The following is a 16,013-nucleotide window of genomic DNA, read 5'->3' on the forward strand; positions in this document are numbered from 1 at the left end:
GGACCACCAGATCTAGTCTGACCTCCTGGATAGGACAGGCCAACAACCCGCCCCAGCACCAGCACGTTAAACCCCACCTGAGTTTGGCACTCGCCTCCCTATACAATGAATAGAGGGAGTCAGGCACCCAGGAATGGGATTCATAAGAGCCAGCACACTGAGCTGCCAAAGCTAACCAATGGGAGCTGCCAACGTGAGGGCTGTACCCTGGGGCCTGCCCCTGCAGGGCGTTGGTGTTATGTCCAGGCTGGAGGAGGCTTCTATAGAACCATCTGGTGTGGGACCTTATCAAAGTATTTCTGACGGACAGGAAAGGCGATTTTCATACATATTTGCAATCATTTTAAAAATAATGAAAGGTGTAATAAAGTTTGTACACTGCAGTAATCTGAAGCACCTGATAAGAATGACAAAAGTCATCTATTGATCTACAAAGTCATATACAACCGTATTTCTCCACAAACGTCATAGATCCGACATGACACCATTCTATTATTCTGCAACATGGCATTCCGGAGTCCACAGGTAGCAACATAAATAAACCTAATGAAAACTGAGACCTATGCATGCACAAAGCAATTTTTTATAATTTGTTACTGTAATTTCAAACTTAGCAAGAAACAAGCCACCTATGAAATTTTAAAGTTCAGTCATTTCTGAGTTATATACACATGTGGAAAAAAGTTACAATTATTTTAAACAGGAAAAATATATTTTACCTGTTTGTGTAACTCAAAGATGGTTTAATCAATGAAAATGCCACAACAATACTAATCCCCAAATCACCTTTGAGCTGAGAGTATGTAAAGTCTCAGACCAAAAAAACAGTTTCAAGAAAGCTGCAAAATGTAGCGAAAGGAAGGGGGTTACAATAGAAATGAAGTTGAATCCTAAAGATAACTTTGGTTCCTGGAATAGCTGTGGATCTATAGGCCATACAAAAATTCTGTTGCATTATGGCTAAAGTTGTACTATGCAGCTCTTAAGGTATATCAAAGCAGGGCTCCCCACGGTGTAACTTACAAAGTACAAATGATTCCTTCGCCCAGCCCCAAGTGTCTTCACCGAATCTGTATCGATGCATTTCACTCAACTAAAAAATCTACTGCATGTGCTTGGTGTGAGATTTTCAAAGCCAGATAATTTAGTCAAATTAAAACCAATTTCCTCCAATACCAGAAACACCATTTCTCCTCAGGGAGGATTATCAGCCTGTCAAATTTCAGTTTTCTACATCCAGTCATTTCAGCAGTAGAGCTGTTCTAAATAGGTTGTCAAAAATATATAGGATAGGAAAAGTGTATTATTTCCATTCTCAAACATTCTCTTGACCTGATTATCGCTCATCAGTATTTTTTTTAAATAACTTTGGGCAGAGACCAATACTGGAATATTTCAATATGAAAAGTTTGCAAAACTATCAGAGAATGAAGATAGGATTAAAATAGAAACCTTAATTAAAGATGTCAATTCTGCTGCTGCTATAATCATAATAATGAATCAGATTTTGAGCTGGTGTAAACAAACATAGGTACACTGACTTCTATTGAGGTACACTGATTTACACCAGCTGAGGTGTATCCAGACTGAAACAGAATTGTCAGAGAGTCTGATTGTAGGGGGAGCTGTACAGTCACTAAATAATATAAAGTAAGAATATGCTGTATAAAAACTACTGTCAGTCAGTCCAGGATACAGTTATTACCGCATAAGCATACAGGAACCTCAAATTATTATAGCAGAACTGGTAGCTAGTTAAGTTTAGTTTAGATTTGCTTTATAACCCTCTTTTCACAACTGTTCATAATTATCTGAAAAATACTCCTCGGGGCAAACATTTTCTGTGCTTGGTCTCAGTCCAGGTTTTTTATTTTAAATGTATTTTTTGAAAAACTCTAATAAAATCATTTTAATAATTTTTGAGTTATGGAAAGGTGAAAGAAAAGGCAATTGTCCCACTTAAACGTTTAGATGCTTTTCTGCTCACCTCACTCAAATATGGCTGAACTGTACAATTTAAAACATCCAGGATGGTTCATTTTCATGGTTTAAAAAGCTATGAACAAACAAAAAGTACAGTGCATTACAAGCAGTTAAGATCTTGATTTCATGCATGTGCAGTAGTATTTGCTAGTGCTGGCATCTATGTTGTTGTCACTGCTAGATAGTATGGTGGTCATATGACTGCAGAAATGCATTATCATTTGAAATCTTTGTGCTCCAGCAGAGCTTAGAAGCTCCACAGGAGGAGGAAGGAGTATTGCTTTTGCAGGGTGTCTAAGCTCACTGCAAAGGAGTCTTTTAGCTACTCTAGCTTCACTGTTTCTCCTCCCCTGTCCTGTTATTTTTCCCTCTCAAAAAAGTTATGGAAGAGAAATTTCTGATCTGCACTTCTGCTCCTGTGAAGACATATTTATATTCAGGACAGGAAACTTTTGATGCTTTGCTCTCAGGGCATTTGTACTTGAACAAAAGACCCCGCAACACGCTGCCCTCACAAACTGCCAGCACCTCATTCCGTATGCATTCCCTGTGCAACCAGTTCCAAATTACGCAGGGAAGAGCTCCTCTGTGTAGGTAAATAAACCAGAGAAGTGCCAAATTCTCAAACAGGAGACAAACGCTTCCTAAGAATGAATAAAAGATAACATGCCACCTCCAAAACAGAACCCTCTACTCAGCAACCTGGGAGGGCAGCAGAAGTGGATGAAGCCCTAAAATTCTATGAAAGTTCTTCTGAAAGCCAGAATTACGGAAAAGTCATTTTCCATTCTTGAGCGAGGTCATCTGCACAAGGTTCTGACTTATGGAACTAAACAGCTCAAAGGGGTGTTTTCCAAACAAAAACCAAACAATACGTTTGGTTAATAAAACAATAAAAGTTTGGAGCATTAGGCAACATGATTAAGGCAGGCCCAAAATGCAAGAAAAGCGGGGACAAGATGCTTGCTAACAGCAACAGACAGGAGGCATAGCCAACTAAGCCTCACATGGATGGGTCCTCCATAAAACAAAAGCTTTAAAACATCAGCCAATTCCTATAAGAAACATTCCAAAAAGTAAGCAAACTGAAAGGAGCCGGAGAGTTTAGGATCCCCACGCTTCTTGGGGACAGGATCTGCAGCACTAGAGGATGATGTTTTTCCTAGGAGTCAATCCTGCAATAATAAGCCTTTGTAAAGTGGGGGGTACCACATGAGTGCTTTGCATATATTCTGAATTGAAACAGGAATGAGGCTGGCAAATTAAACTGTCCTGTCTCTGAGGTACAAGACTTCTATCTGCAGGTCAACCACGTCATAATGGAAAGACATGCAGTCAGATAGCAGAATCTACTGAGTTGGTGTCAAAAGAAACAAAAACCTGTGTGACTTTTTAAGGATTTAAGACTGCTCCAGAAAAAACCCAAAAACCTTTGAGTAAATAAGAAAACTGGACACTTCTCCACAAAGAAGCACCAAAAAGCACTGGAAGAAAGTTCCCCAAAGAAGTGGTGAAGGTGCCTGACAAAAATGAGCTATTCGGCCTTGAAAAAGAGCTGCTGAGCTGCGGCCAACATGCCAAGGATGCTGAAAAATGACAGAAAAAGACAGGAAAAATATGCTGTGGGCTGGACAGTGGCTCAGGAAGCTCAGAGAAAGGGCACTGGACATCCAAGCAGAAGTAGCATACAAAATCAGAAGATCCAGGTGCTGAAAGAAGGCTCCCTCTTTGACCACTGTCAAGAGGAAGCGACTAGAAGATTCCAGGGTTGAGTTATTGACAACTGGAGCATGCACAAAGGAGAGAGGGGAAGAACTGGGCAAAATTTTTCAATCACAATTTTTTGGGGTCAAAATATGCAAGATTGGCGACACTGATTAATGTTTCACAAATGTATGCCGTTTTGATAAACTGTTTGTTTAGAAGCAAACAAAAAATTCCAAAAAAATTGAAACATTTCAACATTTTGTTAAATGAAATGTTTTGATTTTTTGCTTTGAAATAAGTTTTCATTTAGAAATTTTCTTTGATTTTAATAAAAATTCAAGTGTTTCAAATGTTCAAAATCAAAATGAAATGTTTTGTTTGACTTGAAACTAATTTTTTTAAACTTTTTGGTTCACTGAAAATTTCCAACGTTTTTGAATTCCATTCAAATGCAAAACAAATTTTTTCGTTGCCTTTCCAAAACAGCCAGAAAAGCACAAAATGAGTTATTTGTCCAGGTCTAGTGGGAGAGACTCAAGTGCCAGTGCCAAGAGGGTCAAACAGAGCTGGGATAGCAGTGTCGCCAGTGGTTTTGGATTTAAGACCCAATTACCTGGATATAAGATTACAAATTTAAAAACACAGCAGTGAGGAAATGCCAGAGTTAGGATTGCATCTACAACCTTCAGTTTGCCCATGTGCTAACAACACAGTCATCTCACACTGTTACTCAATATAATATACATTGTTTTTCTACAACTTTATATACACATGTAAAGCATCTTGCAATACATGTCTTTCATTCTTGCATAGTTTCAATTGTTTCATCCTTATTATTGGAATGGTCTAGTATATTGTTCTCCATGGACTTTTTATTTGAAATACTCTCTGTCTATGGTATTATGCTTTTTACTATTTTTCACCAGATATGTACTGTGTACATTCAATGGGATATTTTCCCTCTACAGGCAGATATATCTCTGAACAGTAATTTATTACTGTAGTATCTTGCAATCTATTTATCAACAAATGACATTTGTAGGGCTCTGGCAATAATACATATATATTTATGATTTCTTGTTTGATTGTGAAGAAATAGCGAATTTATATAATTAATGTGACCGATCCTCAAACTGCCTTAATAAAATCAAGTATTATTTTCACCACCAAGTACTGGGTTTGGTGCTCTTAAAAATGGTATGAAAGTTTATTTCATTTCACTTAAGAATTTGTTGCATATATAAACTGTGCTTGTTCACCTCTGATTTGAAAATTATTGACATATTTCTAAATTCACAAGTAAAAATAATTTGGAAACTAATTTTTTCCATAAACAGAGATAAAATGTATGTTTTCAGAAGCTAAGGATAAAATCCTGTCTACATAGACGTAAACACTTGTATTATCTTCAGAGTTAGGCTTGTTTAGCTTAACCAAAAGAAGGTTATGGGGAGATAGGATTGCTCTCTATAAATACATCAGAAGGATAAATACCAGGGAGGGAGAGGAATTATTTAAGTTCAGCACCAATGTGGACAAAAGATCTAATGGACATAAACTGGGCATCAGGAAGTTTGGACTTGAAATTAGATGCAGGTTTCTAATCATCAGAGGAGTGAAATTCTGCAATAGCCTTCCAAGGGGAGCAATGAGGACAAAAAACCTAGCTAGTTTCAGTACTGAGCTTGATAAATTTATGGAGGGGATTGTATGATTGGGCAGCCTAGTTTGGCAATTGACTGATCTTTGACTACTGGTGGTAGATATGCCAATGGCCTGTGAAGGATGTTAGATGGGGGGGCGGGGGTTCTGAGTTATTACAGAGAATTCTTTCTTGGGTATCTGGCTAATGAGTCTTGCCCACATGCTCAGGGTTTAAGTGATCACCTTATTTGGGGTCAGGAAGAAATTTCCCCCCAGGGCAGATTGGCAAAGGCTCTGGGGGTTTTTCGCCTTCCTCTGCAGCATGGGGCATGGCTCAGTTGCTGGTGGATTCTCTGTACCTTAAAGTATTTGAACCATGATTTGAGGACTTTAATGACTCAGTCATAGGTCAGGGGTCTATTACAGGAGGGGGTGGGTGAGCTTCTGTTGCCTGTGTTATGCAGGAGGTCAGACTAGATGATCATATTGGTCCTTTCTGACCTTAGAGTCTATGACTCTGTGTGTGGGTGTGTGTGTGTGAGAGGATTTCATTCTATATAATTGAATTAAAAATAATCATGTGTTTACAATAAAATGTGACATATTATACTTAATCAGTGATGTCTACTGACGCCAGCTGAGGTTAGGGTCCCATTGTGTTAGGTGCTGTACAGAAACACAGTAGGAAATAGTCTTTGCCCCCAACAAATTTACAATCTCAATACTGTAGTTGCTGAAACAGTTAATAGTGCAGCTGCAAACCTTTCATATACCAACAGATAATGCAGTTCACTGCAGCTTTATGTTTTGCTTCAACTATGGTATGCTACTAATCTGTAGTGTTGCTTATACAATGACTGTGATGCATTTTGCTGGCATTCAGAAAGTAATACAAACTATTAGAACACGCTACCAATATGTACGTAAGGTTGTAGAAGGAACTGTATACTATTATATTGTATTATTTGAGAAATAGTATGGGGCCATGTAAATAAAGGATGTATTATAATATACATTCAGGAATGGGAAGAGTTAACTGACTCTTAACTCACACATTTGCCGACTTCTGAAAGTTGACATTTGGCATCTTCATCTTTAATGTATGTTGTTATGTTTGTGCTGGGATTTTCAAAACAGCAACTGGGAATTGTGCCCCTTACCCCCGAAGGCTCCTTTGAAAATTACAGCCATAATCATTATGTGAAAGAAAGTCTATCCAAAACCATGCAGGTGTTGTCAGGATGTGGGCACTTTAAAAAGATATCCCTAAAATATTCAGAGACACACAGGTCAGTGCTAGTCTCTGAAGTGAAAGAAAATAAATGCACCTGTATGCTTAATGCCCTAGTTTCAAAAGTCCATAATTCTGTTATTGCACAATCTGTTACTTTGTAATCATATTGCTTCAAACAAGGCAAAGCAGTGTTTTGATCATGCCAAGTGTGCAGTTTTACAATAAAGCCATTTCTGAATGACAATAGAAAAGTTTTACAGCTGAGCAAAGCTTTCCTCTACCCTCAGATTACTTAAAAATGGCTAGACTTCTAGACGAATTTCACACAATATTCACTAGACCAAGCATGAGAAATTCCATACCAGAAGTTCATTTTGAAAGTTACAATTAACTGAAAGAAGGGATTTTGACTGGAAGTGCCATTTCAACCTTTAACGTAAAGATGCTATGGAGACACTACAGTAGCCTATAGAAAAATATGATAAAGGATTTAGCCGGCAATGTTAAGAATCTCAGGAAGTATTTAAGTAATGACGATCATTAACATCTTACATGCTTTACTTGCATAGAATCACTTTTCTTGAAGGCACCCAAGAATTCTGGATAATCTATTTACAACGCACCAATATCCTTAGAGATACTGAACCATGTTTCTTGGCCTGTCATTATCCAACTGATTTCCAACAAAATAGGAATGGATTAAAATATACAGATTGGCAGAAGTTTGGAGAGTCATGGACAGAGACCTACCATTGCTACAGCAACTGGATTGGAATGGTGCATCAGAGAGGAATTCATCCACCTACAGCAGTGCACCCCAAATCCCAGTCTCGCACAGGAAGAGACCCCTTACACACATATATCTTATATCACACAGATATCTTATTTAACTTTATTGAATGCACTAGCTAATGGTGATATACAAAACGAATACTGCTGGAGCACGGGTCCCCCTTCTTTCTGACTGCAGAAGAATCCTGACAGGGCACTTGGAGGCTCATTATAATGGCAGGCAGTAGCAGCAGAGGAATCTCAAAATGTTAACCTAGGATTCTCAAAGGTTTGAGCAGGAGAGAGATACCTCTATGCGCTCGAACATGGGTCTGGAAACAGTTGTAATACTTGTATTTCTTCCCACATATTCCACACTCATAAGACCCTGAAAAACAGGACAGAAAAGTACATATCACTATATTAGATCAGTAACAAGCAGATGGCCCCATGATACAGAGACAACCACAAACTGACGAGAGAACAGTGCAGCTGTCAGCAAGAGAGGGTTTGGAGGTTTATGGAGTTAAGTTCAGGGAATCTGTACTCTACTGTCCACCTCTAGATCCTTTTTTGCTGACTAATGTAAGAGTACTTGACATATTTTGCTGCATTTACATTTACAATATATCTTTATAATTTTATTATTTTGGAAGAGCCACTCTCAAAAGAGCCTGAATTATGATTTGATAATACATAATAATAGTCATCATCATAATTTTATAGCAGTCAGAATAAACCTTGAACCTAGTATTTCAGCTTTTTTTTATCTTCAAAATTTCTCAAGAAATGTAATTACCACACAAAGAGATTTGGTAAGTCTCCAGTAGGATACCAGATACGTAAAAATGAACTTGAGACCTTTATAAGTAAAAATCTTCTGATCATTGTATTTCCGCCTCTCAATTTCCTTATCTAATTCCAGAAGATATATATCTACAAATAGTCATCAGCAACAGAGACAGAAAAGTTGAGCTGGAAGAATAATTTTCAATGACAAAATTATTTGCCAAGAACGTAGGCTTTCCTGCTAATTGAATATTCATAAGCCATTTGAGACTTCCTCAAATATATTTGTTATATAAAAATTTTAAACTTTTAAAAGAAACCTCTATGGATTAGCTGTAAATCATTCTTTGCAGTATGCACAATTCACTAATTGTGCTGTATTGGTTAGCTGTGATTAGTCATGGACTACTGTTTCTGCTCCCGGGTAAGGGAGAGTCCGGTGCAGGGGGAAGAACATTGCTTTATATGAATTTAAAATTTGTTTTCCATAGCTACTTGAGAACGTGACTTTTAAATTTACTTTTCCTGACCAGGCAGAGCCAATACAACTCATGGAAGTGAGTAAACACAAAAAGAACATGAATGTGACCAAAGCACATTCACATACACATCCAAACAAATATTCACCAACTTTTTTTGTTTCTTGGTGAGGCTTGCTCAGCTGAGTGATGTCTTTCAAGGGAAAATGTCAACCAGTTATTTGTATTGTTTGACTGTTATTTATGTCCTTTCCTTCTCATTCAATGGCCTGTCCCTCCTGGGTTGGGAGAAGCTGATTGGATTTTGTCCATTTTATTTCTAACAGAGTAGAAGTCTTCTTTGTCTCTGAATCAACCAGGCTGCTAACACCCCTGGGAATGTCCTTTTTGCTGGGAAGGGTATTCCTTGCCAGTGATGCTGAAACTGCAGGGGGCGCTCATAAAAACACACCACAGTACAGTGTGCTATAGTAGTGTCAGAGTAAGATGTCTTTTGACACAATATCTAAAACGATGTATTCCTTTCGAGAAGAGGTATCACACTCAGATGGAGGTGGATTTGGTTTGCTCCCCTCCCTTAGGAAGAATTTTGTTTTTAATATGAAAAAACAGTCATAATCCAGGGGGGTCAGTCTGGAGCAGATTTGAACAAATTCAAAGTAGGCTAAAATTTGGTCCTCAACAGGTTCATATAATCCCTCTGACATCACTTTACATGTTAAATGATTAATTATACTTGTCCCAAAAAACAAATCCTCTTGTTCTGGGAGTACTGAAAACCAAATACAACCCGTCAGTGAATACACTCATCACCACTTGTGTTACAAAGAATGACAATCCCATTTGACTGTTAAGGATCCACAGAAAAACATGAGAGAGAACCAATGGTAATACTGGCCAAATACCCAGTGACAGCTTTGCATATATGAAGATAATGGAGAAAACAAAATGAATGAGAGGCTCTATTCTGATTTTTTTTAGCCTGTGCATCTTTCTTTTGTATTTCTCCCCACTTCCGCTGGAAATGGTCTCTGTGGCATGTAAGTACATTCGGTTGAGCAGCATTCCACAAAGAAAAAAAATACCCTACACATGTGACTGTGTGTTGTCTTCCGGCAAAAACCTGAAGCTGAACTTGCATTTCAAACATGAACACAGGAGATGTCTCACCTGAAAACAAGTGTCCATGAATCTGATGTCAAAACAGGTGAAAGGCTGTTAGCACAGTACTGGCAATGGGGCCAGTGGCTTTGCCAAGAATGCTGATTCTCTTCTAGTGAGGATGCTGGCTTCTCCTGGGCAGATCCTACTAGTGAGCTAAAATGTGGGAGTTTGAGATGTGGATACACAGGGCCAAGATGAAAGACCCACCAAACTCCGTGTCACCTGTGACTTAAGCCAGCATTTGAACCTCAAATCTCCAAAAGTGATCTAGATCCACTGTCTAGACCCACTGTCACTGAGACCCCATGAGTTTCCATTTTACTTTCTCCTCATGTGTACATAGGTCAAGTCTCTGACCTTACACAGTACTGAACAGTAAAACAGCAGCTTCCAGAAAAGTCTGGTGCACAGGGACTGTTTGCTCCATAATATAAAAGAAGCAGGAGGGCTAATTCAACACAGACTGTCTTTGTGCTGATGTTCTCCTGGATTCTGGTCTAATTTTCTAGAGGGTGTTTGCTTCACATCCTCAAATGAGGGTACATCAAGCCAACTCCTCTGAGGCCTCAAGTGGTAAGGTGAGAACAGTTAAAGCTCCATGCCCTGAAGACAGGACAGTTTGTGGAGGTTGTCATGGGACCTAAGCAAGAACTCTGTGAAACTGGAGTCCTTGAGTTATAACAGAAAACCCAAAAGCAGAGGCCTGCATTTAGAAGAAGATCCTGCTCTGCAGTATTTTTCCAGGATGAGGTGGAGGGGCTATCAACATCCACACTCGCCTCCAAAATCAGAGAAGTTGGTGATGACTTGCCACAATAAATGTGTTATTTAAGGGGGAGGAAAGACCAGGTGAAAAAAGACATCCTGCACGCTAGTGGCTTACAAAGAATATGCTTCTGTGACCTTGGGCACTGCTGATATGGTCATGGGGACACCCTAGCTCTTGGCAATGTCGGGACCAGTCATGCAGGTTAAAACTGCCTGAGGTATGGAAGGAGATGGGGATGGGGTGTGCATAGTTAATTGGTGTATTAAACTTTTGCCAGATTTTTTCCTGAATCTTGCGTTTGGAATTTGCGCAACACGCCAGTTGCATCCAGAGCTTTCCCTTGCTCTGTGATCCCTGGTTAAACTTTCACACCCTTCCATCACATACCGGATGTGTATCTCAATGCATGGTCAAAAATCCAGGTGCCTGAATATCGATTTCGTGTATATCCAACAGGAGAGCTGCGTTCCGCTGCTTTTCCATCTAAATTGCGCAAAAAAATCAGAAAAGAGCCCTTAAAGTGGATGAATTTCCAAAAGATAACAAGGGTTGAAACCTAGTAAAAATGTCAAACACTTGAGTAATGTTGCGTCCTTGTACCAAGATATCAAAGGCTACAGAGTATTTTCTAAGGCTTTGTGCAACACTGCTTAATTCAGCATAAATATTGCATGCCCCAAAGCAGTTTAGTAGGTGAGGCATCTCCATCTTGGCTTGAATCAAGTAGATACAAATTGATGGTCTCCTAGCAAAAGGATTCACACAGAACCACTCTCTCACTCCTCATCTCCTCTCTCTAACATTTATGACCCCACCACTCCACTTGAAAAGTCCTCTTCAATAAGTTTCTGATGGTGCATCACTGCCCATTAAACTGAGTCTAATTCAGAATCCCCCAAAATCCAGATACTGAAATGATCAAATCCCCAATGTTACAAGACAGACATTAGGCCATTCACAAAATCCCATCCAGTCTCAGTTCCCCCTCCCAGTAGAAAGGGCCATTTTCCACTTGCTGCCTCTTGGCTCTCAGGGAGATTTTTGCGGGAGCATGTCGGCCTGCCTGCCATGCTGCCCCACTCCAAGAAACATCAGTGCTAGAGCTGTTCAGACAGCCTGGGGCCCAAAACAGCAGGTGAGGTCACCAGAAAAATTACATTTTGGAATTGCACATTGTTAGAAACTACTAACAGGCGGGGCCACCAGGATATTCCTTAGGCTGGTCTGTCAAGATTTAGAGAACAGGGATTTGGCTAGTCAGAATTTTGTCATTCAGTCATTGATCAGGTCCCAAAGTTGCTGCCAATTGTTCTGTAAACTCTGCTTGCTTGTGATGTCTAAATTGTGACACCGTGCCCAAGAGAAGATGAGCAAGTGTTCTTTAGAAATGAAGATCTCTGACCCAGTGGTCCCTAGTCAGAGATGTACCAGCTTTGGTACGTCAAGATTGAGTGACTGATACTCTGGGCACTATCACTGCTTGCATTCTAATAAGCTGTATTCATTCTAATCCACCATGGAGCGTGGGCTGCTCCAAGCCCCGTGAGGAACAGTCCCGATTTCTGGGGACAGGTGGCTGAATAAAAAGACTGGGATCCACTGAACTATGCATCTGCCTCAAACAATGCAGACCCAACCATAACAGAAAGAGACTGAGTACATCCTGGTTGAGGGCAAGCAATGTGGCAAGTTTAGGGGCGACATCTTTCTCAGACAAGGAGCAAAGCCACCTGCTCCAGATTTCAAACTGACCCCTGAAGTCATAGCTCTGTCTGGTGAAGAAAGCTCCTTATCATTGTGGGACCTCCATGTGCTTGGGAACCATCAAGGTCACTGTCGCTGAGGGACGCAGAACAGTCCTGATGTGGACAGTCCACTTCCGATGTAACTGACAACACTTCTCACGTGATATTTAAAGGGATACTCTGTAGGGCTTGAACTGGCACATTTTCGAAATGTGGGGAGGATTTATCGTCTTCCCTCTCACTGATTCTTCCTTTATTATTATGCCCCAGATAAAATTACTACTTTGAACACCCCACGTCTCAATTTCTCTGATGAAGAAGATTAAAACCCCGCCCAGGTTTGCTTTCACTGCTGAAGTAACTAAAACACTGGGCACCTGGCTCTAGTCACAGTAAAGTTTTCAGAAGGAAAATCTCATGGAGAAATCCTCATGCAGCTGCAGACAAGAAGAAGCCTTTCCTTAAAAAGCTGTCCAAGCTTTGCTAACCTCAAACTAAGAACAGCAGCAAAATGCTGCCAGGAAGGAAACAATCGCTCAAGTTGCACAGATGACGTTTGCAGCTACGGCAATCCTGCTGGTCTGTTTTTTGTAGGGCAGTAATGGTGGATGGGGGCACAAGAATTGAAAAACCACAAGAGACTGTTATCCGGGCACTTCAGTTCATGCAGAGTGCAGGACTTGGTGGACGAACAGAAAAGTTATTCAACGCCCGCCTGTGTGCCACCTCCCAAACGAACAGGGATGATGTGACTGGCCCAATGAATGGACACTCTCACAGGACTCTGTGCACAACGGAATCAGCTGCTAACTGCCAATTGCCTCAGGATCAAGTTGGCTTTAAAGAAAACCAGCAACTATGGAATAAAAAAAATTATGATGCACAATTAATTTAAAGGGGCCCTGCTGGATAGGAGAATTTTCCCCATTCATTTTTTAGTTCACTCCTGTTCGCATCTAATACCCCTTACATCTCTTCCCCCTCCCACAACATAACTTCCCCCTACATACAACACGCATCGACCCCAAGGTTTGTCCTGCCCTTGGTATACATGGCATCGTGAGGCATTTCCAAGTTCAGCAGATGCCAACATGGCTGCCTTTTGCCCATTTCTCTGTTTCTACACTAGTATTGCCAGTGTTATCTAGGAACCACGGCTCCGTGCGGACAGTATTTATGAGCTGACTGCTGACATGGAGCCAGCAGGGGGAGCTCACGCACAGTTCTTTGGAGGACAATGGCTTCTGGCGTCACAGCCCCTCTAGGGAGGGGCAGAAGGTGCACTGCCAAAACACGGGTACCTGCTGTGAAAGAGGTCCCTTGGGACACCTGATCACCAGTGCTCCTTCCAGCACCAGTGCACTTTGCGCTCCTCCTCACTGGCAAGGAGTAGGGAATTGTGGACTCTCTCTGCCCCATATAGTTCTGAATACATTTTCTACCAAATAATATCCATATTACGGTAGATCAAACGGGCCTGCAGTGTTTCTCTTAACTCTTTCTTTCCCCCTATTTAAACAGCAGTTTTCCCTTTTTAGGCTGTAGAAGGTCAGCAGCCAGGCGCCAGCTGGGTCCCATGGGCTGCTGGTACTTCCAACCTGAAACAAGAGGAGAGAAGTGCCTTTTGAAATAGCTGTTCTAGCTGGGGAGTGGATGGCAAACATGGTGTAAGAGGATCAGAAAAGTCCAATGCTCTGGACCAGCCCCTGGCTAATGACAAGTCCGAGGGGTTCTCTGCAGCTGCTGGGATCAGGAGCCTAAAATCAGAAATAAACCACTGGGGCAGATGAAACATTAATACCAACAGCAAATAAACTATGGTAACTCCAGGTAACTCATATTAGTTTCCTTCCCAGTTCCTAAAGCTAATCAGCTGCTTTTCTCATGGTCTTAACTCCTTCCTCTTCCGGTCACATAGGACTTATTCTTGTTTCAGCAACTGCTCTTGGAGGTCTACCTTGTTAAGCCGTTGGTAGAATAATTTCCATTGAGAATTGATGAACAAGTCCTTGTTGAAAACAGCTTTCTCCCTCTTTCAGTAGCTTGCAGAAATGCCCTTTCTCTGGAATACTTATCAGAAGAAAGACGAAGAATGGTCTTGTGATTCAAGGAACTTGACTCAGAAGATGGTTGAAAATTTTCCAAAACTTTTCTAACTTTCTTTTTTAAACTGAAAATTGGGTTTTGTCTCAATTAAACTTTTCATGGAAAGTATTTGAATCCCTCAAAATTTTTCAATTTTTTTTTCTGGTCAGAAAACCAAACACATTTAAGCGTTTGCCAGTTTTTGGCCAATGTTGCCAGCCCACAACTGCCAAAAACAAAACATTTTAGCTGAAATTCAAAGTTTTCAGTTTCCAGCCAAAGAGTTTTTGGGTTTGGGGTTTTTGATAAAATTTCTACAAAAAGGAAATCTTTCAGTTTCGTCAAAATTTTCTCTGGAACCCCCATTTTCTGATCAGCTCCACTCAGGAGATCTAGGTTCAACTCCTGGCTTTGCCACTGATTTCTTGTGTGCTGTTGCGCGAGTCCTTTAATCTCTCTGAACCTCAGGCCCCCATCTATAAAGTGAGGATAATAATTCTTCCTTCCTTTCTCTTGTCCATTTAGATTGTAAATCCTTCAGGGCAGAGAAAAAGACAGAAGAGAGAGAGAGTGTGTGTATATGGTGCCTAACTCAAAGGGACCCTGATCTTGGTTGGGTCTTTAGGCATGATTGTAATACAAATAAACAATAATAATAGAGAGAGAGATTGAATAATCTTGTGCCAGGATGTAGAAATATCTTTAAAAGCTCAGCTCAGAGGTACTCAGAGCTTTCAGCAACCAGCTTTCCAGAGCTTCTCTGCTCGCCCCACATTTTACAAGACTCACACTGGGAAACCAGGAACCAACCACCAACAGACATGTCAGCCAGTAGCTTACCAAGTGTCTGCTGGTTGCGGACCCCACCAATCACCACACAGATTTCTGCTGGCACATCTGCTGGTCCATCCTTTATGTTCTTCTTGGAATCTTTGGTGTCATCCGGCCAGATCACCTCTTGAATATAGTCATCTGGTATCTCTGTTTTCACCTTCACCTCGGTCATCGTTCCAGGCTCTTCACTTGGCGAGGATTGAGATGTCACAGAATCTGAGCCCTCTGCTTTTGGGCTCTTCGGACTCCTCTTCAAGTGCTCCCTGGGCGCGGAGAAGAGGAAAAAATAAGAATTCTTATTTTCTAGCTCAGTTTTTAGTTACTGACATCAAAATAAAGATACGTCTGTTTACTACAGTTTATTTAATATTATTGTGTATGTTTGTGTGTTGTGACAAATGACTGATTACATTTCAAGTACTTACAAAAGCAATAAAACTATTTGTTAATAATGAAAACAACCTTAAATATCATAAACAAACTGACTCTCATGAAATACGAATGTTTGCACCAGATCAGACCCTGGGTCCCTCCAAGTCCAGGACCCTGCTCCCACACAGTTCACTATCCGATGGGTCAGAGGGAAGCAAATATCCCTGGACATATGAGCATAAGGAGAGAATCTGCGTCTAACCCTTGCTGCTTACAATACTTAGAAACTTCCAGAACTGTTCAGAAAACACAATCTTTGAATCTGACACACCGCTCTTCTTGTGTATCCCTCAGACTCTTCATTGCACTTCCCCAGAGAATACAATACCTTCCTTTGCATACCCTTCACTGCAGTGCAAACCCCTCTCCTACTCAAC

General features: G+C 40.6%; 1 protein-coding gene across 12 annotated transcripts in view; it reads right to left on the minus strand.

Annotated features, from left to right (window-relative positions):
• ZNF618 (zinc finger protein 618) overlaps nucleotides 1-16,013 on the minus strand; it is a 134,643-nt gene that overhangs the window by 70,708 nt on the left and 47,922 nt on the right. For 11 of the 12 annotated variants that reach the window (XM_067561504.1, XM_067561497.1, XM_067561506.1 and 8 more), the window contains exons 2-4: nucleotides 15,211-15,467; nucleotides 10,928-11,023; nucleotides 7,650-7,727 (exon numbers count right to left, since the gene is read on the minus strand). In XM_067561504.1, the coding sequence (XP_067417605.1) occupies nucleotides 7,650-7,727; nucleotides 10,928-11,023; nucleotides 15,211-15,376 (340 nt within the window). In that variant the 5' untranslated portion in view covers nucleotides 15,377-15,467. The remainder of the gene's footprint in view (nucleotides 1-7,649; nucleotides 7,728-10,927; nucleotides 11,024-15,210; nucleotides 15,468-16,013) is intronic. The other variant, XM_067561501.1, reaches the window with a different exon arrangement.

This window comes from Emydura macquarii, unplaced genomic scaffold (genome assembly GCF_026122565.2).
Source record: "Emydura macquarii macquarii isolate MOO-44397 ecotype Brisbane River unplaced genomic scaffold, CSIRO-AGI_Emac_v2 contig_2417, whole genome shotgun sequence".
Lineage (NCBI taxonomy): Eukaryota > Metazoa > Chordata > Testudines > Chelidae > Emydura > Emydura macquarii.